This window comes from Convolutriloba macropyga, chromosome 2 (genome assembly GCF_964194025.1).
Source record: "Convolutriloba macropyga chromosome 2, txConMacr16.3, whole genome shotgun sequence".
NCBI classification, from domain to species: domain Eukaryota; kingdom Metazoa; phylum Xenacoelomorpha; order Acoela; family Convolutidae; genus Convolutriloba; species Convolutriloba macropyga.
Window position 1 is genome coordinate 22,183,869 of NC_134469.1, and position 25,473 is coordinate 22,209,341.

General features: G+C 35.7%; 1 protein-coding gene across 1 annotated transcript in view; it reads left to right on the forward strand.

Annotated features, from left to right (window-relative positions):
• Positions 1-25,473, forward strand: part of LOC142334858 (uncharacterized) — a 38,842-nt gene that overhangs the window by 2,439 nt on the left and 10,930 nt on the right. The window contains exons 2-4 of the mRNA XM_075383184.1: positions 317-550; positions 19,400-19,540; positions 20,134-20,373. Of these exons, the coding sequence (XP_075239299.1) occupies positions 317-550; positions 19,400-19,540; positions 20,134-20,373 (615 nt within the window). The remainder of the gene's footprint in view (positions 1-316; positions 551-19,399; positions 19,541-20,133; positions 20,374-25,473) is intronic.

Genomic DNA, 25,473 nt, shown 5'->3' on the forward strand with positions numbered 1-25,473 from the left:
AAAATATTTCTACCGGAAAAGAAAAGTATAGTTTTTTGGCCTTCAATTTTTTTGTATAAATCTTGCATGATCTGCAAGAAATTATTTATGATCTTTGCATGACTACTAAGAAATCATACAAATCAAATATGACCCAGTATGATTACTAAGAATCATAAATAACCTTGTATATAATCAAAGAAAGTTGTATGATCGATGACCCGGGATAGCAAAAACACACACAACATCAGTACTGTTTCCGAACAATTTTTACTACATATTTGATGAACAGAGAAAAACCTAATTATATGCTTTACTGGCCAGAGAGATGTTTCAGTTGAATGGGAGAAAGAGCGTGCTAAACTCACTGAACAGTTCAGAACGTCCTCTGAAAACGGTCAAGCATCAAAAATATTTTCCGATGAAGAGAGCAATCAAGTCAAAACAGAACTCAGTAAATTATCCAGCAGGTATTTGACGAGATGTCTGATAAAAATTAGTGAACAGAAAAAAAGTTTGTCAATTATGGACTGTCAACTGAGCAGTGAAGGTTTCGTCAGAGTCATCGAAGGTTGGCATTTTTCTCGAATTTATATACATTCGTAATTCATTCGTTATTGGGAATTTAGGGCGTGATCGTTATTTCTATATGTGACCTGATTCAGAGTTTTATTCAGAGGCCAACTCTAAGCAGAGACAAGCAAAGACCCATAAGATTTAGGACCTGTCTAGGCAGAGACGCCCAAAACTTGATTTTCCTCTGGCAATAAAAATCTCAGTGATCGACTCTGGAGCGTTCTCTTAGCAGCATATTCAAGCTGGGACTCAGAAGCAGACCTGGAAGTGTTTCTGAAATTTTTCTGAATCTGGCTTTAGGCTCTCTGGGGACATTGTGCATACAAAATTCGAAACTTAATTTCAAAATAATGGAAGATTTTTTGCAGCCAATCTAGCAATGATCTACCTTGCTGGGACATTTTGCAAAAATTAGTAGAAAAACAGCATTTTTAAGATTTTTTCAACAAGATAATGCTACTTTGCGTAAATCAAAGAATATCAGCAATTACTTCATAGGAAAAAAAAGCACTGGAAAAAGTACCGGCAATAAAAACATCAGTGATAAACGCTGGAACGTTCTCTTAGAAGCCTTGTATTCGACCTCAGCAGTCTAAAGAATATCACCTGAGACTCTTTCCAAAATTCTTCTGAATCAGGCTATAGGTTCTTCGAGGAGATTGTTGTTATGCATAAAAAAATCGAAAGTTAATTGGAAACAATTTTGACGATTTTTGCAACCAATAGTTGCGATCAATCTGACAGCCTGTAATTTGCGTCATAAGGTAAAGCTTTTTATCGCACTACAATCAGTTACTAGTTTCCATCAAACTCACCAACAAGCAACGATAAAAAAGAAATACGGAAAAAACTTTTAAAAACGTCTAAATAAAATTCTTTATGACGCTAACATTCACTATATATGGTAACTTATATTTGCAGTCATGTTTTTTTTAATATTTAAAAATTTTTGATCTCAAATTTTTGAGGTTAGTCGAAACAAATTCTGGAAAATTGAGTACCAAACATGAATTTTAAGACGCATTTTTTGCCAAAAATTGAAAACTAAATGTCATGATTCAATTTAAAATTATTGTTCAAATACTAATATGGTTCAAGTATCAATATAAGACGAGTCACGGCATAAAATTTTTTCAAAAACGATATTTTTTCTTCAATTGAAACCCTTCAAATAAAACATACCAAAAATGATTGTGAAATTGATCATATGCATTGAATGTTATGCGTTTTTGATTTTAAACTGCATACTGATACACTGGTAGGGGTCGTTATCCAAATATCGGTTCATAAAAGTAATATGACTTGCCGGTAAAATATATGATAAATGTAAGCAAGGTGATTAATATTGAATACTAAAAATTCGTTCCACGCCATCCTTGAAGCTTCGAAAATTTGGAAGCACTCTTACATATTCATTCTTTCATTGTGTGAAACTTCTGGATGTTTTTATTGAATTTTACGATGCACTTAGATTTATACAAATACGTGGAATCATTTTCCAGATGGCTTCCCCAAAATCTGCATTGAGAAATTCGACTTAAGGTAAAAAGAAGAAACCTACCAACCATATGAACGGGTGATTTAGGGCATAAATAAGGTTACCTATACCTAGAGAAGTGATACTGAAAGTATGGTTATTTTTTTCGAAATCTTTTCCCAGCTTTTGACAGTTTGACTCTCTGAACACATCACTTATTAATACGAAAAACCAATTATCGAGATAGTTTGAGCAGTGCACTGAGTTCTCTTGTACGGACGTCAAACAAAAATTGTCTTCTCACAAAAAAAAATTATAAAGCAAAAGTAAACATAATAAAAACAAAAAAATCCAACTTTATCGTTATTAGCGATTAATTCCAATTTTTTCAATTTAATTTATTCACAAAATTTTGCTTTATTTTAATTTAAAATGTTTTAAAAATTCGTTTCACATAACAAAGCGCCAATTACGAAGCAAAAGACAACATGAAAATCAGCGATGGCATCATTTTATCGTTTTTTTTTTGGTTTCAAGCATATGCAGATGCAGTGTTTACGAGAACTGATAGAGTGTTGTGCAGTAAAAACTGATATTATATGACCTTTCATAAGGCGTATTTTGCACCGATGTGATTGCTTTGGTAAACAATGCATGAGTGATTCAAAAAGGTTTTTGGCGACAAAAGTGGCGAACACAGCTGAATCTTACTTAAAAAATATTATTGTAATATTACGCTCTCTCAAAACCAAAATTAATTAATGGGGAAAAATTGATGAAATCTGATGGTTGTAACTGCATCGAATATTTATTTCTTTCCAGTATTTTTTACATCTATAATTTCACTTTTGGGAGTAAAGTACAGTTCAAAAACACTATTAAGTTAAAAATTACTAATTGATTCAAACTCAATTTATAATGATCAAGTTTATTCTTTTTTAATTGTTCCGACCCCACTTGTGGGGGGGGGGGGAGGAACTATATACTCAAATGGGTTTTTTTTTGTTCAGTGAATTTTGGCCGACCGATATATTCATCGTAGAGAAATGTGCGTGGTATCATTAAAAAGCTCGTCCAGCGTAGAATTCGAAATTAAAAAGATTTTTTTGAATTTCGTTTTTTTCGAGGAGTTATCGAGGTTTAAAGTTTCATGTGAACACTGGATATTTGGTTCACTTTTGTTCACTTTTACCGTAATTTCGGTACGAATTAACGTTTTTTCTACGAAAAATGTAATTCAAAACTAGATTTCACGCCAAAAGGTAATTCAATTTTAGGTTTTTATGTTAAATTTATTTGTCATTTACTTTCGTTTATTATTGAAAACGCCAAAAAGAGCGTTGCCTTTATTTGTTTGCCTAAAATGGCTGTTTGGTGAGGCAGATTTTGCCCACACATTGGTACCTGAAGAATTTTGAATTATTGGCGTAGCAGATGTGTCAACAAAACACAATAGCTGGATGCAACGAAGCAATACAAGAAGAGAAAGAAATTCGGATCAACCAGAGAAGAAGTAATATTCACAAACTGAAAAACTTTTCATTTTTCTTTAAACTGGGTGAGATGTAGCAGTGCTACATACAATACAAAACTCAATCATTTTTAGTTCTATCTGATGCAATCCTACTGTGCTATTGCTGTAGTCTATGACGACATACTGAATCAACCAATCAGACAATGCCAGCTGTCAAAAAGTATAAACCACAAATATAAAAAGCAGTGAATTTGTAGTAGAAGCACTTTTCGAACTCTGCGAGGATTCAATCCATTGCCTGGCGATTGAAGCCCAGCAGCAGAGGAGTAGCCGCAAACAACAACAAGCTCAGCTGAACGCGGCGGCTAAATGCTTAGCGATATAGCTCGAGCACTTCGAGCTAATGCTTAGCTTATTCCCTCACATTAGTAGTACATACAATCATGCGCTATATTAGATAGTGATGACTGTAACTAAGTACTTATTTCCAATTCAGCATCTCATTATTCACACATAATCTTATTCTAAAACTGGCAATAAAAACATCAGTGATCAACGCTGGAACGTTCTCTTAGAAGCCCTGTATTCAAACTCAGCAGTCTAAAGAATATCACCTGAGGCTCTTTCCAAAATTTTTCTGAATCAGGCTATAGGTTCTTTGAGGAGAAGTTAATTAAAAACATTTTTTGGGGGTTTTTTTTCGCAACCAATAGTTGCGATCAATCTGACAGCCTGTAATTTGCGTCATAAGGTAAAGCTTTTTATCGCACTAAAATCAGTTACTAGTTTCCATCAAACTCACCAACAAGAAACCATAAACAAGAAATACGGAAAAAACTTTTAAAAACGTCTAAATAAAATTCTTTATGACGCTAACATTCACTATATATGGTAACTTTTATTTGCAGTCATGTTTTTTTTAGTATTAAAAAAGTTTTGATCTCAATTTTTTGAAGTTAGTTGAAACAAATTCTGGAAAATTTTGTACCAAACATGAGTTTTAAGACGCATTTTTTGCCAAGAATCGCAAAACTAAATGTCATGATGCAATTTAAAACTATTATTCAAATACTAATATGGTTCAAGTATCAATATAAGACGGGTCACTCATAAAATTTTTTCAGAAACGGTATTTTTTTCTTCAATTGAAACCCTTCAAATAAAACATACCAAAAATGGTTGTAAAATTGATCATATGCATTGATTTTTGATTTTAAACTGCATACTGATACCTGGGTAGGGGTCATTATCCAAATATCGGTTCATAAATGTAACATGACTTGCCGAAAAAATATATGATAAATGTAAGCAGGGTGATTAATATTGAATACTAAAAATTCGTGCCACGCCATCCCTGAAGCTTCGAAAATTTGGAAGCACTCTTACAGGTTCATTCTTTCATTGTGTGAAGTTTCTGGATGTTTTTATTGAATTTCACGATGCACTTAGATTCATACAAATTCGTGGAATCATTTTACAGATGGCTCCCCCAAAATCTGCATTGGGAAATTCGACTTAAGGTAAAAAGAAGAAACCTACCAACCATATGAACGGGTGATTTAGGGCATAAATAAGGTTACCTATACCTAGAGAAGTGATACTGAAAGTATGGTTATTTTTTTCGAAATCTTTTCCCAGCTTTTGACAATTTGACTCTCTTAACACATCATTTATTAATACGAAAAAACAATTATTGAGATAGTTTGAGCAGTGCACTGAGTTCTCTTGTACGGACGTCAAATAAAAATTGTCTTCTCACAAAAATAAAAATTATAAAGAAAAAGTAAACATGATAAAAACAAAAAATTCCAACTTTATCGTTATTAGCGATTAATTCCAATTTTTTCCATTTAATTTATTCACACAAAATTTTGCTTTATTTTAATTGAAAATGATTGAAAAATTCGTTTCACATAACAAAGCGACAATTACGACGCAAAAGGCAACATGAAAATCAGCGATGGCATCATTTTACCGTTTTTTTTTTGGTTTCAAGCATATGCAGATGCAGTGTATAGAGAGTGAATAGAGAGTTGTGCAGTAAATACTGATATTATATGACTTTTCTTAAGGCGTATTTTGCACCGATGTGATTGCTTTGGTAAACAATGCATGAGTGATTCAAAAAGGTTTTTGGCGACAAAAGTGGCGAACACAGCTGAATCTTACTTAAAAAATGTTATTGTAATATTACGCTCTCTCAAAACCAAAACTAACTAATGGGGAAAAAATGATGAAATCTGATGGTTGTATATGCATCGAATATTTATTTCTTTCCAGTATTTTTTACATCTATAATTTCACTTTTGGGAGTAAAGTACAGTTCAAAAACACTATTAAGTTAAAAATTACTAATTGATTCAAACTCAATTTATAATGATCAAGTTTTCTCTTTTTTAATTGTTCCGACCCCACTTGTGGGGGAGGAACTATATACTCAAATGGGTTTTTTTTGTTCCGTGAGTTTTGGCCGACCGATATATTCATCGTAGAGAAATGTGCGTGGTATCATTAAAAAGCTCGTCCAGCGTAGAATTCGAAATTAAAAAGATTTTTTTGAATTTCGTTTTTTTTCGAGGAGTTATCGAGGTTTAAAGTTTCATGTGAACACTGGATATTTGGTTCACTTTTGTTCACTTTTACCGTAATTTTCGTTTGAATTAACGTTTTTTCTACGAAAAATGTAATTCAAAACTAGATTTCACCCCAAAAAGTAATTCATTTTTAGGTTTTTATGTTAAATTTATTTGTCATTTACTTTCGTTTATTATTTAAAACGCCAAAAAGAGTGTTGCCTTTATTTGTTTGCCTAAAATGGCTGTTTGGTGAGGCAGATTTTGCCCACACATTGTTACCTGAAGAATTTTGAATTATTGCCGTAGCAGATGTGTCAACAAAACACAATAACTGGATGCAACGAAGCAATACAAGAAGAGAAAGAAATTCGGATCAACCAGAGAAGAAGTAATATTCACAAACTGAAAAACTTTTCATTTTTCTTTAAACTGGGTGAGATGTAGCAGTGCTACATACAATACAAAACTCAATCATTTTTAGTGCTATCTGATGCAATCCTACTGTGCTATTGCTGTAGTCTATGTCGACATACTGAATCAACCAATCAGACTATGCCAGCTGGCAAAAAGTAAAAACTACCACTATAAAAAGCAGTGAATTTGTAGTAGAAGCACTTTTTGCGAGGATTCAATCCACTGGTTGGCGATTCAAGTTCAGCAGCAGAGGAATAGCCGCAAACAACAACAAGCTCAGCTTAGCGCGGCGGCTAAATGCTTAGCGATATAGCTCGAGCATTAAGAGCTAATGCTTAGCTTATTCCCTCACATTAGTAGCACATACAATTATGCGCTATATTAGATAGTGATGACTGTAACTAAGTACTTATTTCCAATTCAGCATCTCAATATTCACACAAAATCTTATTCCAAAACCGGCAATAAAAACATCAGTGATCAACGCTGGAACGTTCTCTTAGAAGCCCTGTATTCGACCTCAGCAGTCTAAAGAATATCGACTGAGACTCTTTCCAAAATTCGACTTAAGGTAAAAAGAAGAAACCTACCAACCATATGAACGAGTGATTTAGGGCATAAATAAGGTTACCTATACCTAGAGAAGTGATACTGAAAGTATGGTTAATTTTTTTCGAAATCTTTTTCCAGCTTTTGACAATTTGACGCTCTTAACACATCATTTATTAATGCTTTATTTTAATTGAAAATGTTTTAAAAATTCGTTTCACATAACAAAGCGCCAACTACGAAGCAAAAGACAACATGAAAATCAGCGATGGCATCATTTTATCGTTTTTTTTGGTTTCAAGCATATGCAGATGCAGTGTTTACGAGAACTTATAGAGAGTTGTGCAGTTAATACTGATATTATATGACCTTTCATAGGGCGTACTTTGCACCGATGTGATTGCTTTGGTAAACAATGCATGAGTGATTCAAAAAGGTTTTTGGCGACAAAAGTGGCGAACACAGCTGAATCTTACTTAAAAAATATTATTGTAATATTATGCTCTCTCAAAACCAAAATTAACTAATGGGGAAAAATTGATGAAATCTGATGGTTGTAACTGCATCGAATATTTATTTCTTTCCAGTATTTTTTACATCTATAATTTCACTTTTGGGAGTAAAGTACAGTTCAAAAACACTATTAAGTTAAAAATTACTAATTGATTCAAACTCAATTTATAATGATCAAGTTTATTCTTTTTTAATTGTTCCGACTTCACTTGTGGGGGGGAGGAACTATATACTCAAATGGGTTTTTTTTTGTTCCGTGAATTTTGGCCGACCGATATATTTATCGTAGAGAAATGTGCGTGGTATCATTAAAAAGCTCGTCCAGCGTAGAATTCGAAATTAAAAAGATTTTTTTGAATTTCGTTTTTTTTCGAGGAGTTATCGAGGTTTAAAGTTTCATGTGAACACTGGATATTTGGTTCACTTTTGTTCACTTTTACCGTAATTTTCGTTCGAATTAACGTTTTTTCTACGAAAAATGTAATTCAAAACTAGATTTCACGCCAAAAAGTAAATCAATTTTAGGTTTTAATAGACGAAAGGAGATAATAAAGACTAGTTCTAGTCTTAGAGGGAAGTTTAATATATAAAAAAAAATTCGAATTAGGTTTGGGAGCTCTTTTATTAGAAAATTTTGCATTTTTTTTTGTTTTTTCAAGTCACCTAGAGACTACTAGACACTTTTAATATCGAAGTTCCGTTAATGACAAACCTCTTTTACGATCAAATGAAGCCCAATGAACAAAAAATTTGTTTCGAAGGGATCGCTCATGTTTTTTTTTGTACTCGTATCTCAAATTTCGTAATTTCAAATGAAATTTTGATTTATTTTTTTGAGGTTTTACTAAAGTTTTATAATCTTTTGGCATAAACTTGTTGACTAAAGGTTAAAAAGATTTGCTAATGAGCATTAAGTGAACCTATCTTGTGCCTATCTAGTGCTGTGAGTAGACAGTTAATGGCTGTTAAGACTTTGAAAAAAAATTTTCGAAAGTTTTTTAAAATTAGTATACCATAAACTTATTTTTGTGAACTGTAAGTTCGTCTCAGTAAAAATTGGATTGAACTCCTTCATACCACTGCAACATAAGTTAATCTCATTGGGGGCTTTATCAAATAACTATTGGTTATACGTCTTCAATGCAACAAGATTTCAAATTTTTTAAAAAGTTTTTTGGACATTTCGGTTTATTGGTTCATTTTGAAATCTTATCACGTCATCCCAATATTGATGGCTACCTCTTCCTTTAGTGAAGACATCCAAAGGATCATAGATAATACTTTCTGAGAAAAAAATATGGTTTAAATGGCTTCAACACTTTCTTCTCCCATTTTTCTAAAGAAGTTTTTGTTTTTGCCTGTATTTGTAGTTTTTTTCATTGTAATAAGACATATTGTGATGTCTTATTGATTACCTAGGCATCATAAACATCCTTGTATTCACATCTTATCGTGGCATAGCTGAGCGTATTCATTGAATTCCTATGAAAGCTTTTGAGTTTAATGGCTGTTGTGATATCCCTGACTGTAGAGATACAATTCGTGTCACAAATCCAATTACAATTAGATGAATGGATTCGAGGTGCGAATCCAAGTTTTACTGAGTTATTGGATTACCAATTTTAAATTTAGTTACAATCGTGTTGCGATTGCAGACAAAATTAGTGAGAGTGGAATTCCTCCTCAAATCCAATAGGATCTCGATTAGTGCAAAACAGACTAGATTGAATGCAACTGATTTCAGAAACAAGATTCAAGAGAATGAATAAATAATCAAAAGTGGGGGATGTGAACAATCTGAAATATTGATTTTTTAGTCGGCGGTAAATTACTTTTAGGTGAACTATGACTTATAGCCTGACAAGAGCAAACATAAAATGATTTAGTACAAATTAATAAACATGAACTTAATATGGTACAACCGTACCACATATGCTGGGCTGAGCAAAATTTTAAACTGTAACAGTGTAAAATTAATGATAATATTAACATATGTACTGGTTGTTATAAATAATAAGAATTGTGAGCAACAACAGAGGAGTGACGAATGAATAGTGGAAAAGTGGTTCAAATGCAGGAGGAAACGAAATCAATGTAAACTTTCAACATTTACAGTAAAATATATGCATGCAATATAAATTAATGAACAATCGCGATGCAAATCCCGCAAAATTAATAACACAGAAAATATGGTTACATGAGCAACATCAATTTTAACTAAAGTATATCTAACACGAACACAGTTTTTTAGCGAACACAAACACGAAATGAATGGAAAAGTGATACGAATCCATATTAAAATGGCCAGTTACAGAATTGAAATTTGAATAATTTAACAATTAACAATGATAGTCTAAAAGTTTTAATTCAAATTTGGTTTTCTGCGACAAAGACGCTCATACTAATTTCCCGTGCATAGTCCTCATATTCGTAGCTCTCAGGGGACCATGTTCCCACTGGAGGAGGTGCAGGAGGGCTCACTACTCTCAGCTAGCTCGTAATGTGTATCGGGAACAGGAGGCTGTGCTGCTTCTTCCTGAATGATAGTCTCTATAACGGGATTCGCAGGTTTTTGTTTCTTAGGAACAGGAGCGGCTGAATCATCACTTATGGAGCACAGGGAACTCTCAAATCCGAAGTAATCGGGAGCGCGGCGAGTACGTTTATTGCGAGAGGTTGAGGGAGAAGCAACAGATGATGTCACTGAGGAGGTAGCAACAGACGAGGCATTGGAGGTGTTCAAAGTTGCAGACGTATTTCGAGAACGCTTTCCTCCTACTTGGGGCTTACGAGGTTTTCGAGACGCCATTGCTTTAGAGATGTTGATGTTCCCTGAGTAGACTCCCGATGCTGCATCATATTGAGTTGGACGATGGCGGATTTTAATCTCTCCGCGGAATTTTTTCTTTAATTCTTTAGTGTGTTGAGAAATCTTCTCCTCCGTAGGTTTCTCATATGGCAGAGGTCGTCGTTTGGCGTATTCCCAGAGGTTTGTATTTCGTTCTGCACGGGTGCCGAATTTGGCAATATCACTGTTTCTGAAACAGACCTCTGGTACTCCTGGTTCCTTAATAACCGTAGTGGTATCAGATGTACGGACAACTGTACTACCCGGGGCCAGGGTTTCTCAGAGTCCGCGAAGATCCCGTTTTGAACGCTTTGTTGCTTTTCGAGCCAGTTTAAGGTCCAGTGACTGCTCTGTCCGTGGGATAGGGTTGTTCAATTTGGGATGCATGATGAAACGCGAGATAGATTTATTGTGATCTCCATTATAGCGGCGTCCCGCGTCTACCTGTGCTTTCTGCATCGCCTCTTCGATCAAAATATCGCTTCGATCCCACGTCACCCATCCATTTTCATCCAAGTAATCTTCGACAGGGACGGTATCGGCATCTAAATAGTGGTGAAGAATGTTTTCATATGATAAATTAGATGATTTGGGTAGTGTACTTATATTACTTAGTGGTGTGTTTGGCTTTCTTCCGAAATGTGCTTGGAAAGGTGTTACCTTTGTTGTCATTTGTTTACATATACGTAATTGATATACAATTGACTTTATTGCTTCTCTAAGTCTGAATGTTTTATGTCTATTGTCTAATTTCATGCAGCTTAAGCGTCTTTTAATAGTTTGTATCAAACGCTCCACTAATCCTATAGCTCTATGATCGTTTGCAGGAGCAGTGCGTATGTTAATATTATGTTATTTACAAAATTTTTTAACTTTATAACCTATTAGACAACGTGCTTGATCCAATCTAATTTTTCGGGGGACACCGTGGATTTGAATGTAATCGTCTAAAAATTTAAGAACATTTGGTCCATTAGCTTTGTCAACTACTTCTACAGAGGGATATTTAGAAAAACGATCAATACATGCAAGGAAATAAATATCTTGCTCTTTTTCATTTGTGATAGGACCACCAAAGTCGATTTGTATTTCTTCATTGGGCTCTGTACATGGTAGTAAAGGTTTCCATTTAGACGCCGGAATAACAGGCTTAAGGTTCTTACCAATATCAGTACAAGGCTTGCACTGAGCCGCTTTGTTCAATATTTCTCGGTGCATATACGGCCAAAACGCGTATTGCCTGAGCGTTATCATGCCCCAACTTCCCGGATGCTTCAAGTGGAGGCTTTCCAAAACAGCGTCCTGAATGGAGTGCGGAGTTGCTACGCGTTCGTCCACGCAAACACAGCCCGAGCGGACATGTAGGTCTCTCCAGTAGGAGAACAGGTAAGGATTCACTTCCTTACACCTTTGAGGATCGTTTTGAAGAATGCAGTCACGTACTTCCTTCAGGACTGCATCCTTACTGGTGAGGACCGCCAAGAAGCCCTTCGTGAAGAGTTGCGTGAGGTTGTTCTCGAAGACCTCTTCTTTGATAAATCCAAGTTTGGGGAAGTTTGGCCTTCATTAGATGATCTGGTAGTATTCACTCCGGAATTAGGGGTAGACTGGAACGTGACCCGGCTGTGTGTAGGGGGAGTTTGCGGGTTAGATGCAGAGCTGCTCTTTTTGTGATTGTGAATTGAATGGATATGAGATGTGTTTGATTGAGAATTGAGATGTGGTTGGATTTGAATTGGTGTTGTACTACTAGTAGAAGGAGACTGGATTTGTGCTGCGTTTGCAGAACTTTCAAGAAGCAACTGAGTTGTATTACGATTAATGGCAGAAAGCAATTTGGAATAGTTTGTTGATCGAGGATGCGAGGCACGAGTGGAATGTGTGTGAGTGACGCTGTTAAAGTGCTGTGATTGACAGGTTGTTGGTGTGGTATTCACATAAATTGCAGCAATATCGTCGCGAATGCGGGTAATTGTTGCTACCGCAAATTCCTCGTCATATTTTTTTGTAACTTTTGCTTTTTGATTTGGTTGGCGAGAAATATAGTCTACCAGCCCCATTTTTGACCTGGTATATGTTTGATATTAAAATCAAAAGGTAAAAGACGATTGATCCAGCGTGTTAATCTACTATTATAAGATTTATTCGACCTATGTTCTTTCATAATTGAAAGTAATGCTCGATTATCCGTGATAATTGTGAAAGATTTGCCAAATAAATAATATTTAAAATATTCTACAGACCACACTACACCTAACAATTCTAGTTGATTAATGCTAAAGCGTTCCTCATTAGAGTGGAGGGAACGAGATGCAAATGCAACTGTATGCCAGCCCGTAGGCGAACGTTGTTCTAATGCTGCTCCTAAACCCGCTCTTGAAGCATCGCATTTGATCCGCGTTTCCAAGTGAGGATTATAATGTGTGTTTTCTGTGGCGTTTGCTACTTTATCTTTAATTGCTTGAAAGTGTGTGTCATTTTCATTGTTCCAAATGAATTTTGTGTTCTTTTTCAATAATGGACGAAGGGGATGGCACAATTGAGACAAATTAGGGATAAATTTTCCTAGATAATGAACAGAACCTAAGAAAGATTGAAATTGTTTTAAGTTTTTAGGTGCTGATAGGGAAGCGATTGCCGCTGTTCTTGACTCAAATGGAGCTATTCTTGATTGACTAAACTTATGTCCCAACCATTCAATTTCAGTTTTTGCAAAATGACATTTAGGTAAGTTGATCCGTAAATTATCCTCATCTAATTTCTTTAAACATTTATAGACAAGTTTTAAGTGGTCTTCTTTAGAACCACGACTAACTACTATAATTTCATCCAGAAAACAATAGGTATTTTGAAGTCCGACTAAAGTATAATCCATCACTTTTTGGAAAGCTGCTGGCATATCAGTTAAACCGTAAAAACCTGTAATAAAACGGTATGTTCCAGTTCTCTCACCGCTAATAATATTAAAGTTACAGTGTTGAGCCGTTTCCGGACCTAATTTAAGTTGACTGTATGCGTACTTCAAATCCAATGTTGAATAATAAGCTGTTTCTTGTGATGCGGATGTATTCAAATTCTGTTGAATTGTGTCAATCAAATTGTCAATATTTGGCATTTGATATTTGTTTTTATGAATAGATTTATTTAAGATTTTGGAATCTAAAGCTAATTTAACTGTTTTATCTCTTATAACTGTAATGACTATAGGTGAAATAAAATTTTTGTCTGAGCAACTGTTTAATTTTATGATGTGTTTTTCGTCAAGTAGTTTTTTAAGTTCTATATTAACTAGTGGTTGTAAGTTAATTGGAACTCGTCGTCTTTTTGGTGTGTAGGTGTAAATTCATTATGAAATGTTGACTTTACTGAATGTTTTAAAGATTTACCGACACGGGTGATGAGATCTGGAAAATCAAAAGAGATCTGCTTCTCGATTGGACATTGATTTTGATCAATATTTGCAACTTGTTTCAATTGAATAACAGAAAAGCCTAGCTTTGGAAAGAGATATCGTCCAATGATGGGTCGTTGACCGTCTTCCACGACAGTTACATCAACGCCCGTGGCTATCCAGTCATTACACTTTCTTGATGTATTGATTACACCGACAATCTTGATTATATCATTAGAAAAAGTTTTCAGATCATGTATTTAGGGTGACTGTACCCAAAAACTTTCTTTGCATTCGGACACCACTGTGTCCGCCAGACTTTTGTTTACAATAGTGCAGACGCTTCCCGAATCCACCAATGCTTTCGTGCTTGTTTTTACAACACAAATGACTAAAAATTTACGGGTTCTACCTCACGAGTGTCCGTTTTGATGGAAATTGCAGCTACACAGTTATCGTTATAATCATCGTAATCGGAGTCGTAGTTGGCAACGTAAATGCTCTTCTGCTGTAGAAGCTTGCTGATATTGTTAACTTGTTCCGCCGCCGTTGTTGAAGTGCCTACTGTAGCCGCCTCAGAAACCGAGTCATCTACATAGTTTACTCTAGGTTTTGGTTTACTAGATTGTTTTGATTTGCGACAAACTTTTGCAAAGTGGCTAGCGATTCCACAATTTTTACAAGATTTTCCACGGGCAGGACAATTTTGTCTATGAGAAGGAGTCCAGCCATAGCCACAATTTGTTGGGCAAATCGTAGGTTTGACAAACTGGTTTGTCGGTGCTCGGGTTCTATTCCACCATCCTTGAACATTATTTATCGATTGACTTGAAATTTCATTTGTGGTGTTGGGAGTTGGAGTTCCAGAAATTTTCAATTGGTTTTGTATTCCCATTTCAACGTTCATCGCAACCTCAAGAGCTTTTGTAGCCGTCCGTGTTTCTTTGAGTAGCTCCCTTTGGATCTCACCATCTTGCATATTAGCAATGAAGACATCCCGAATGATCGACTCCTCGTGACTCCCTAGATCGCCGTTTAGAGACAACTCTCGAAAACACCCGTAGAATTTTTCCACAGGTTCTCCTTTCATTTTTTTTCGGGTGAGAAATGGGTATCGATCAAATGTGATATTTCTTTGCTTAGTGAACACCCTATCAAGGCTTTCCCAAAGAAATTTGTTGTCACTCTATCGATCTGGATGATTGGTTCTTGCGAACCAAATATTCGTCTCCCTTCCATTCCCAAGCTGAGGTATGTTAGAGAGACTGCTTTGCTATCACAATATTTCCAAGGTTTTTCTCCACACAGTATGCCAACAAGTTCTATTTTTTGACATCTATTGAGCCAAGAATTTTTGAGCTGTTCGTTTCTGGTACGTCGATCTCGTTCACTTTGAGCTGTGCTATTTTCGACATCATCCTCGTAAATAGGTTCTGGGGGTAGGGTGACCTCGTCCGGAGGGTCGTCAAGGAGAATGTCAATTGAAATTCCTTCTTTAGCCATGATAGCCAATTTTAGCATGATCTGCCATCTATCCCATCGCAATGGAGGTTCAAGTGTTGGTTTTTCCCAAAAGGGCTCGATTCCCAAGAGTGCACGTTCTTTAGTTGCTGACTGCACCATGTGATATCCCTGACTGTAGAGATACAATTCGTGTCACAAATCCACTTACAATTAGATGAATGGATTCGAGGTTCGAATCCAAGTTTAACTGAGTTATTGGATTACCACTTTTAAATTTAGTAACAATCGTGTTGCGATTGCAGACAAAATTAGCGAGTCTGGAATTCCTCCACAAATCCAATAGGATCTAGATTAGTGCAAAACAGACTAGATTGAATGCAACTGAATTCAGAAACAAGACTCAAGAGAATGAATAAATAATCAAAAATGGGGGATGTGAACAATCTGAAATATTGACTTTTTAGTCGGCGGTAAATTACTTTTAGGTGAACTATGACTTATAGCCTGACAAGGGCAAACAAAAAATGATTTAGTACAAATTAATAAACATGAACTTAATATGGTACAACCGTACCACAGCTGTTAAGACTTTAAAAATATTTTTTTATTTTTTTTAACATAAATCAATCTTAAGCTTATTTTCGTGGATTGTAAGTCAGTCTCGGTAATGACAAAACCGCTTTTTTTCTACATCAGCAACAATTTATCTAGTTAGCGGTTTTGTCTTCTAACTATTGGTTTTTTTTTACTTCGGTGTACGAGTTTTCATAATTTTTATAATTTTTGGATTTTTTTTAGTAATTTGGGTTCCTTTTGAAATCGTATTACATTATCCTAATATTGATAGCTCCCATTGGCTTAATGAAGACGTTCAATGGATCGTTGAAAAAATTTTCAGAGAAAAAAGCTTATGGTTTAAATAGCTCCGACACTTTCCTCTCTCAATTTTCTACCGAACTTTTGGATTTTGCCTGTTTTTGTTGTTGTTTTCATAGTCGATGACTTGTTTTAATGTCTTATTGATAAATTTTGAATGACAAACATCCTAGTCGTCACATCATCTGGGCAAAATTTAGCGTATTAAATGCCTTCCGTGGAAAGCTGTAGAATTTTTTGACTTTGATACTATGGGTTTTCTCAAAAATTTCGTGGTTTTGATGTATTTTTCTTTGCCATACGACTTATTGTGATGAGTTATTGATGTCACATGAATGAAACCAATGATTGCTATTTCATCGAGGCAGAATTTAGTGTGTTTAATTAACTTAAAATGTAGCAATCTTTTTTAAATTCAAACATCTATTTTTGTTATCTCTTCATTTGGTTGACAATTAAGTCAAAAATGTAGATGAGCTCGGGTCGGAACATCATGTGCGAACGCACATTAACGAGCCGCCTTGTTTTCTTACAAATCAGACACGTGCTAAGGTACAAATTTTTAACAATCTAAAACTGACGTCGATTAGAGAGTTTCACTTTTCAGTTTGGAGTGAAAAGAAAAAAAATTGTTTGAATAAATATTTCAAACAGGTCACTGTATTTGCATTGTGGTTTTCATTTTTACTCCTTAAATTTTTACCGTAATTGAAAATTTCTATTAGGGTTCTCAGCCAATGAAACGTGCCATTTGCCGTTTGATCTTAGAGAAAATTTACAGCATGTTGAGAGACGTCTAGAGGTTTGCAATTCTCCGAAGATTTATAATCAAACCGAAAAAAGGAAAAAGAAAACTGAGACCTGCTTTGTATCTTTGGAGCATATAAATGTGAAAACACTATTTAACTCATTTCCCTGCGATTGGGGCGATCCTTTTGTATTTAAAAACAACATTAACAGATTGCAAAGATTCAGTCGAAATGGAGTTACAAGGAGAGGCATTTAATTAAGTAGAAATTAGAATCTGTTCTAAACCGTGAAAGACAACTGTTCTCCATTGTCTAAAACACAGATGTTCTTAACAAATATTTGAGGTTTGAAGATAAAAAACAGTTTAAACAGATTCTTGCAAGACGGATGGTTATCTTGCAAGATCTTGCAAGATTTTGGAAGAAAATCTTGCAAGACGATGTATCGTCTTGCAAGATTTTACAAGATTCTTGCAAGATCTTGCAAGATACCATTCGGATCCGACTAGGGCAGTTTAAAAAGTATTCAGCAATGTTCTTACAAAATCGAAACAGAAAAATGCTTACTCAATATTATCACTTCTAATTTATAACATTAGTAATTTTACAAGTTTTTTTAGACTCTGTCATTCAGATATGTAGCTGCTTATGAGGTAGTTAGATTTGCTGTCTGACAAAATTTTTTTGGACAACAAATATGGCAATGGCAAAGGTATTAAGTGCAGTTGTTAAAATTAATTTGTAATTGTTATTGCATCATATCAAACAGTTCAAACTGTCTATCGGAATTTATTTTTCTGTGACAAAGCATAGTTCCTTTATTTATCCAATAAGGACGGCGATAATTAGAGGATCGGAGAAACTTGAAAGTCTGCCGGACGACTTGTGTGATTTTTTTATTGCTTTGAAAATAAAAACGAGAGTCCTATGACACTGGAATGCTATTCAAAAAGTACAAGATTAACAAATGCGAACAACTTTTTTTGGCAAAAAATTGCAGAGGCAACTGAACCAAATAGGAAAAACTTCTTATCTACAAAAACTATTAAATTTCATGAAACTTTGACATCAGCAACGAACAAATTATAAATTTAATACTAAGTTTGGATAAATTGCTTGCTAAAATTAGAAAAACTTGTTGGTGGAAATGGGTAATTTTTAATGAAAACTGGAACTGAAGAGAACTCAAAATTTTTAAATTTGTAATCTTTCTAAATGACTTGAAAGAAAAAAAAATTATTTCAAAAGCCCTTTTCATCCTCTTGATTCGTGTAGCAGATAGCAGAACAATTATATGCATACAATACTTCTTGATAAAAAATGAGCTGAAATCATTATACGTCAGGTTGATGTTTTTGAACAATTGCAACAGGCTATTAGTTTGATAATAATTGATTAGGTTTATTATGAGCTTACTTTTTGCAAAAGGGGTTCCGCCAATTTTGCGAAATAAAAGAACATTTGGTGAGAAAAGTAGGTATCAAATCTTTGAGCACGTTTCCGCTCAATTTAGGTATCTATTATTCGCGCGCATTTTGAGCATGCAACAAGCACTTTAATAAAGATTTAATTAAAGCTTTCAAAGCTTTATAGTGCTTTAAATACATGCAACCACAAAAACTGATGTTTTTCCGATAAATCCCTCGCACCTCAAAGGCTTTGTATATCATTGTGGGACTGGCCGTAGTAATAAGTAGTAATAAAGTACTAGAAGTAGTAATAAATTAGTAATAAAGTACTACTAATAGTAATAAGTTAGGCTTAATTAAATAATTAGTAATAAAGTTAGGCTTAATTGCGGATTATATGCGAAATCGAGCTACATTGCGTGCAAAAAATTGATACATAAATGGAGCGGATGCGTGATACAACTCCCGCGAAAAATAGGTTATTAGGTTTGTACTTGTTTTTCGCGGCTAAAATTAAGACACTTTTGCAAACACGGGATACGTTTTTCCCTTCCATTTTGCCGGTTTCTGCTGAAGTAGCTATTTTCCGCAATATTGTTCCACTTTCAATGTATTAACACAGTAAAAACGAACACGAGATACACGCATCGGGCATATCTGCCCGTAACGATTTGGGTATACCTCTGCATCGTAATGTGAGCTGATTCAGATAGTTTTGCCGTGTTTGAAAAAAATTAATCTGATAGCACAGATTGATTCCTTTTTTTAAAACAAATAATTTTTATTATATCAATTCGTTGATGATAGTTTCTAAATTATTCTGAGAAATTGACGGTTTTAGATCTTTTGTTTTTTAACGAAAAAGACATTTATAGACCGTTGTGTTAACAAAATTACTGTTTTTAAATAGCAAAGAATCTTCTGGAAAGCAATTTTAGATTTTTCGTTTCAAGGTTTGGCATCCCCCAAATTTAACACTAAAAAACAATAGGGGAGGGGTGTTCTTTAAAAATTTTAAGACAAGAAAATGGGATCTGTCATCCTCTTTTTTTTTTTAAAAAAAACCGCCGACAATATTTTTCCAATTCTTAACATTCTTTTTAGCTCTGAAAGACCAAGAGGTTGCTGTGTTGAAACAGATGAGATATTTGGAGACAAACGTTCCATCTGTCCTTCACAGGGTACATTTGATCACTCCTGTTCTCACTAACATTCGAGTGGTCAGACTCAGAAACTACATCAAAGGTACGACAACGTAGGCTGACCCTAATTGAAAGAGTGGAATTTTAAAAAATAAGAGTGGAAGAGTGTAAAAATAATTTCAAGAGTGAAATAATAAGAGTGTAAAAAAATAAAGTGTAATTTTTAACAGTGAAAATAATTATTTTTACACTCCTTCCACCCTTATTTTTTAAAGTTCCACTCTTTTAATTCCACTCTTCCACCCTTAATTAAGCGGAGAAATAGGGGGGATTTTTTTTTTATTTTTACACTCTTTACACTCTTTTCCCCGGTATTTTTGGGTAAAAACCTCGACCCGGGCGGATTTTGACAATTTTTTGATGGTTTATTCCTCAACCATCCTTTTCAAAATTAATAAATATTCAGCCCACAATTTTTAACCACGTTACAAATGAGGTCGAGCTCGTAATTTTTACAGAATTTTTAGCACTTAATAGCGGCAACACTTCAGCCCGAGAGATAGTATTGATTTTACGTGCCAGGAAAATATTCATTTTAACCAGGAAATATCTAAAGAAAAATTGGGATTTTTTTAAATTATATTTTAAAAAAATCCCAATCTTTGTAAAACTAAAAAAATGTGAAATTTGTTGAAGCAAACCCATTGGTTCATCTACCAATAGAAGACGGCCGATTGAAATCATTCTATCTCAACCAACTCAGATTAGACTCGGAAGACTCACGCAAAATCAGTGAAGCTGTGACGTCATTATGTGAACAGAGTCACAGCAGTGAACCCGTTCAGACGACAGTGCAGATAGCAGACTGTGTTCTTCACGAAGATTTCAGGCCGTTGTTTCATTCAGCGACCAATCTTACCAACTTAATATTGAAAGGTTAGTATATGATGTTCTACCTAGGACAAGCTGTCACGCCGCATTCCCGTACCTTGGTCTACGACTAAACCAGCGCTGTAACATTAAATTTTTCATTCTGAATTTTTGCCTGACGATTGTTATGTTCATGTCACTTTTGGGAATTTATAGTCTGTTTAAAAAGATGACTCATTAGGGCATGATTTTGTTTATATGAATTTTATCTGAGCAGCAATAAAGAGCGGCTGAATTTTATCGGGGCATAATTATAGGGCGGCTGAAATTTAGCGGAACATGAATAAAATGCGGCTGACTTTCATCTAGGCATGAACAGAAGGTGGCGGATTTGCATCTGTGCAGCATAATTATAATTGCTCGCCCTTATTATTTACGTAAGTTCTCTCTCATGTGACGATTAAAACGCGCTCTAGTCCTCAAATTGCTCCAAACTATATTCATGAATACAGTTTGTTACTCAAAACTGCGTATACATGCGCCCAGGTTTTGGTCCAGACCCACATTGAGCTATGATCAGACTATGCAGACTGAAATGACCTCTGATCAGACTTTCCAGACCGATGTTACCTCAGATCAGACCATCCAGACCAAAATGATCTCTGATCAGACTTTCCAGACCAAAATGTCCTCTGATCAGACCGAACCCAGACCACTGTCCAGACTATAGTGCGCTTATGGTCAGACCCAAATTCAGACCATTGTCCAGACTATAAACAGACTATGATCAGAACATCTTCAGACCATGGTCCAGACTCAATTTCAGACCATTGCCCAGACCTTAATCAGACTATGATCAGACTCAAGTGCGCTCAAAATAGTTTGATCTGAGAAAGATTTTAATTATGAACAAATCTCTTAATTTTGCTATAATTTATTCAATTCATAAAAACTGGTGTTTGCAGTATTAAAATCATCTAAGGAAAAGCCAATTCTGAAAATATTGCTAATGAAAACGAAACCTAACTGTTGAGAAAAAAAATTATTTACCATACCCCTTAGTTCATATTTCTGACTCAGTGGGTCAACTTAGACAGCTTAACACAAGAAACTTCGTGGTCTTCTGTTAATCAAAATTTCCTCTTGAGGCGACCGGCATTTGCTATCAGCTGGACTCATTGTTTCTGATCACAGTCATCGGATTTTAGATGAGTCTCTGATCGGAACGCTGCTTTATTGTTGCCTCTTGGCAGAGCCAACATCCCTCAATAAAAAAAACAAAAAAAATTGAAAACATAATGCACTCGAAATCAGACCTTCCAGACCGAATTGACCTCTGATCAGACCGAAATCAGACCATGGTCCAGACTATTGTGCGCTCGAACCGCTTTCCAGACCCTGTAATTTCGGTCTGGGAACACAGGGGTGTGCGCTCGATTGGGTCTGATCATAGCTCAATTTGGGTCTGGACCAAAACCTGGGCGCTATAATGTCTCAAGTAAAAAGGCATCAGTGTAAAATATCTAGTTAAAAAGAATACTATGCATATAAAATGAACAAAATGTGGAAAAATTGAAAAATATCTAGTTAAAGTGAATTAAATGGAATTAATAAATTGCAATTTCACTATTAATGAATTGATTGAATGAATGAATTCAATGAATTGAAGTTCACTTTCACTTCTAAACACTCCTCGCCATTCTCTGTACTATCCCCGATGAAGATACGTGAGCTTGTCATCAATGAGGCATCAGTTGCAGCCGGGAAAATTTGCTGCAGAAGCTTCACTGAAGTCTGAATAAGTGAAAAGGGTAACTTGTAAATCTCCATCTTCATCAGCGGAGGCCCTCAGTGTTAAGAAAGGTTTCAACCAAAGTAAAATGGATCTGAAACAAAGGAAAGCGAGCCGGCCGATACTGAAAACAAACAAAACACACTTGAACACATGACAGCTTATAAGAATGACAAAAACAGAAGAAAGGTCTTCAATTAAAGCAGGATTTTTTCAACAATTGCCCCCCTTTGGTACCTAGTAGAGAATCGCCTCCCCCTCTGTGCTATACTTTACCACAATATTAGTTGGCCTACAGTTTAGATAGCCGAAAAACGGTTTAAGCGCAATTGCGAACCGCTGTTCACGGCCATGCCTCTCACGCACTATGGGATGCAATCCGGAAATCGCGGGTCGGTTATCGCGGCGAAGCCGCGACGCGCGCGAAGCGCGACCACCGACCCGCCAGTTGGAAATTCTTTTCGCTTTGTATTCCAATTCGGCTAATTGCCCAAGCATGGCGCATTTTATTCTATCCAGTTTAACACAGTATGAGCATACACGGATACTTATTACTCGTCTCTGATTGGTTAAGAAATCACTCGCTTAAATTCTATTCAAGAATAGCCCCCCCTTTTGCAAAAGGGGGGGGCAATTGTTGAAAAGATCCTTAAAGCAATTAGAAGCAAAAAGAGTCAAATTCCGATAACAATGTACAAATCTATTTAGGAACTATCAAATTCTCGGATCACCGAGAGTTTTAGAGCTGCCATATGGCGATACCTTTCTCCATATTTATCTAGCTACAACCAAAGCAAACCCTTAGCTGTCGCTTGAGAGCAATTTGTCTGAAGGTAGATATAAGCGTTGTAAGTAGCTGTCTTTTCAAATTGATTTATGATCTTATACGTACTTGTACGGTGAGGCGACTAGCGCAAGTGAAAACATCAGGAGCAAGCCAGAAGAATAAACCAAGCAAATCAAACATTGAACAGTTTCGCCGAAAACTATTACGGGCTGATAATTTCCACGTTTTTATTGAGCAAAGATGACCCGGATCTAAGCCCTATAATAATTCATTACTTAATCATAAAAAGTACTTTATGTATTTTATGATGTCTAGATTTCTTATCATGGCATGATATAGACGAATTATCTTTTAATTTTGGCATCTATTCGGCCGATAAAATGCAGATTGCGAGTTGACATTTCATTTGTCCTTGACAAAATGAGTCGTATAATGTTCTTTTTCTGAAGATCATGCAGTTTTTATGCGTAGAATTAGCACTTAGTGTGACTTAACACGACTAACAATCGAGCATGTAAGCAAACGCTACTTTTGCACAGCTAAATTCGCTCTCAATAATTGCTTTCTTTAATTATGCCGCGAAATTTGCTTGAACAAATATTTCAAGTGGTACTCAAATGTGGCAAAACAGGCAGCGTTTCGATAATTAGGTAATTTTGGTGTTCTATTAATACGTCAAAGGAAACAAAAGTAGTTTTAATGTTCCAATGTCCAAAGTAGTTCATGTGCTTTCATTTATCACGTGACTGGGATTGTTCTCTTATTTCCTCTCTCTCGAACGTAAATGTGTATTGTTCACATCACGATCCAACGTTTCTGAAACTTCTGAAACACATCTCTGAAGAACTTCAGCAAGAGAAACATCTCTGGAGCGATTCAAAATGACCAGAGTTGGCGCTTGAACACTGAAGGTGTGCCATCAGTGCCCGTCGGATGACAGAAAGTAAACCACCACAGGCCTCCATTGACCTCCGCCTCCGACCTCCGCATCCGACCTCCGCCTCCGACCTCAGCCTCCGACCTCCGACTTCCGTCTCTGACCTCCGCTTCCGACCTCCGCTTCCTACCTTCGCCTCCGACCTCCGCCTCCGACTCCACCCCAAATATGTAAATGCACCAATTTATGGCATAGTTGGAGCTAGAATATTGAGGGTATCGCCATTTGAAAATACTCATGCATGTGATCGAGTTATTCGAAACTTTCAAAATCTGCTATGTTCAGTCTGTCAGTTTTTGTATGCACAGTCTGATGATGAGAGAAATGTGAAACATTCTGTGCAGTGTTGACCAAGAATGTAAGTGAGGCTGCGAAGAAGACGGACAGAGTGGGATGTTTCTTAATGTAGTCTGGGCAGACTGACAAAAGATTTTATACTTTTATTTGTCTGGTTCAGTACTGGTTAAAATTGAAAGTCAATTGTACAGCAATGAAATTCACTGCGACCCAGGTCCGGGGATATCAACTCTTTTACAACCAGTTTTTTAACAATCATTCTGAAGCTCTAAATAATATGCCAACAGCAACTCTAAAATTTTTGCCGGAAAGATATCCTTGCTAATTTTCTAGATTTTCAACTCTTATACAACCATTTTTTTTAATAATCATTCTGAAGCTCTAAATTATATGCCAACGGCAACTCTGAAATTTTTGCCTGAAAGATATCCTTGCTAACTTTCTAATTTTTCAAAGCTTGATTTTTTGTATTTAAAAAATATTTTCTTAGCGGAATTCGTTTATAAAATACAGGATGCGATCAGCAAAGAACTATGTTACAAAATTTGTAGTATCAAACAATGCAATTCTATTAGCAAAAATCATAATTGTTTGCTGTCTGTTCATTTGTTTTCACTGCCGCCTGCTCGCACAAATCAATATAGTGCACCATAGGTAGTGTAACTAATGACCTCCACACGAGAGGTAAAGACTCTTCTCTATCAAACGCAGAATGAGCTGAGATGAAACAAACGAAACAAATCTTCTTTATTTTGCTAAGATAAGCAGACCACCACTCTTAAGACGTTGGACCGAAAAACGAAGATAAAGAGGCCCCAAAGAAGAACTCTGCTCATAAAGCAGTAGATACAGACATCATTAGCAAGAGAAAAGGGTTGCTATCACCTTTTAAAGGCTGAAAACTAAAGAAATCTTCAGCTGATGTCGTAAATATGCCTCTTGTGTAATGCAGGAGGTTGTGGTGTGATGCCAAATGACGTGAGTATGCCTGTCTTGCGATTCCTAATGATGTGAGTATGCCTGTCTTGCGATTCCTAATGATGTGAGTATGCCTGTCTTGCGATTCCTAATGACGTGAGTATGCCTGTCTTGCGATTCCTAACGATGTGAGCCTGCTTGTGATGGGATTTTATATGATCTGAATATGTTTGTGATTTGATGCCGAATGTTGTGAAAATGCCTGCCAAGCGATGCTACATCAACGCTGTAACAAGTTAAAAACAGAAACGTATGTAGGCTGGCAATAATATTAGCATAAAAATGCAAAGGCTGATAATTTTGTTATAAAAAAGTTCCAGAGTAATGGACGTAGTAAGTTCAGGATAAAATCGGAGAAAAAGTTTATTTCTGAAA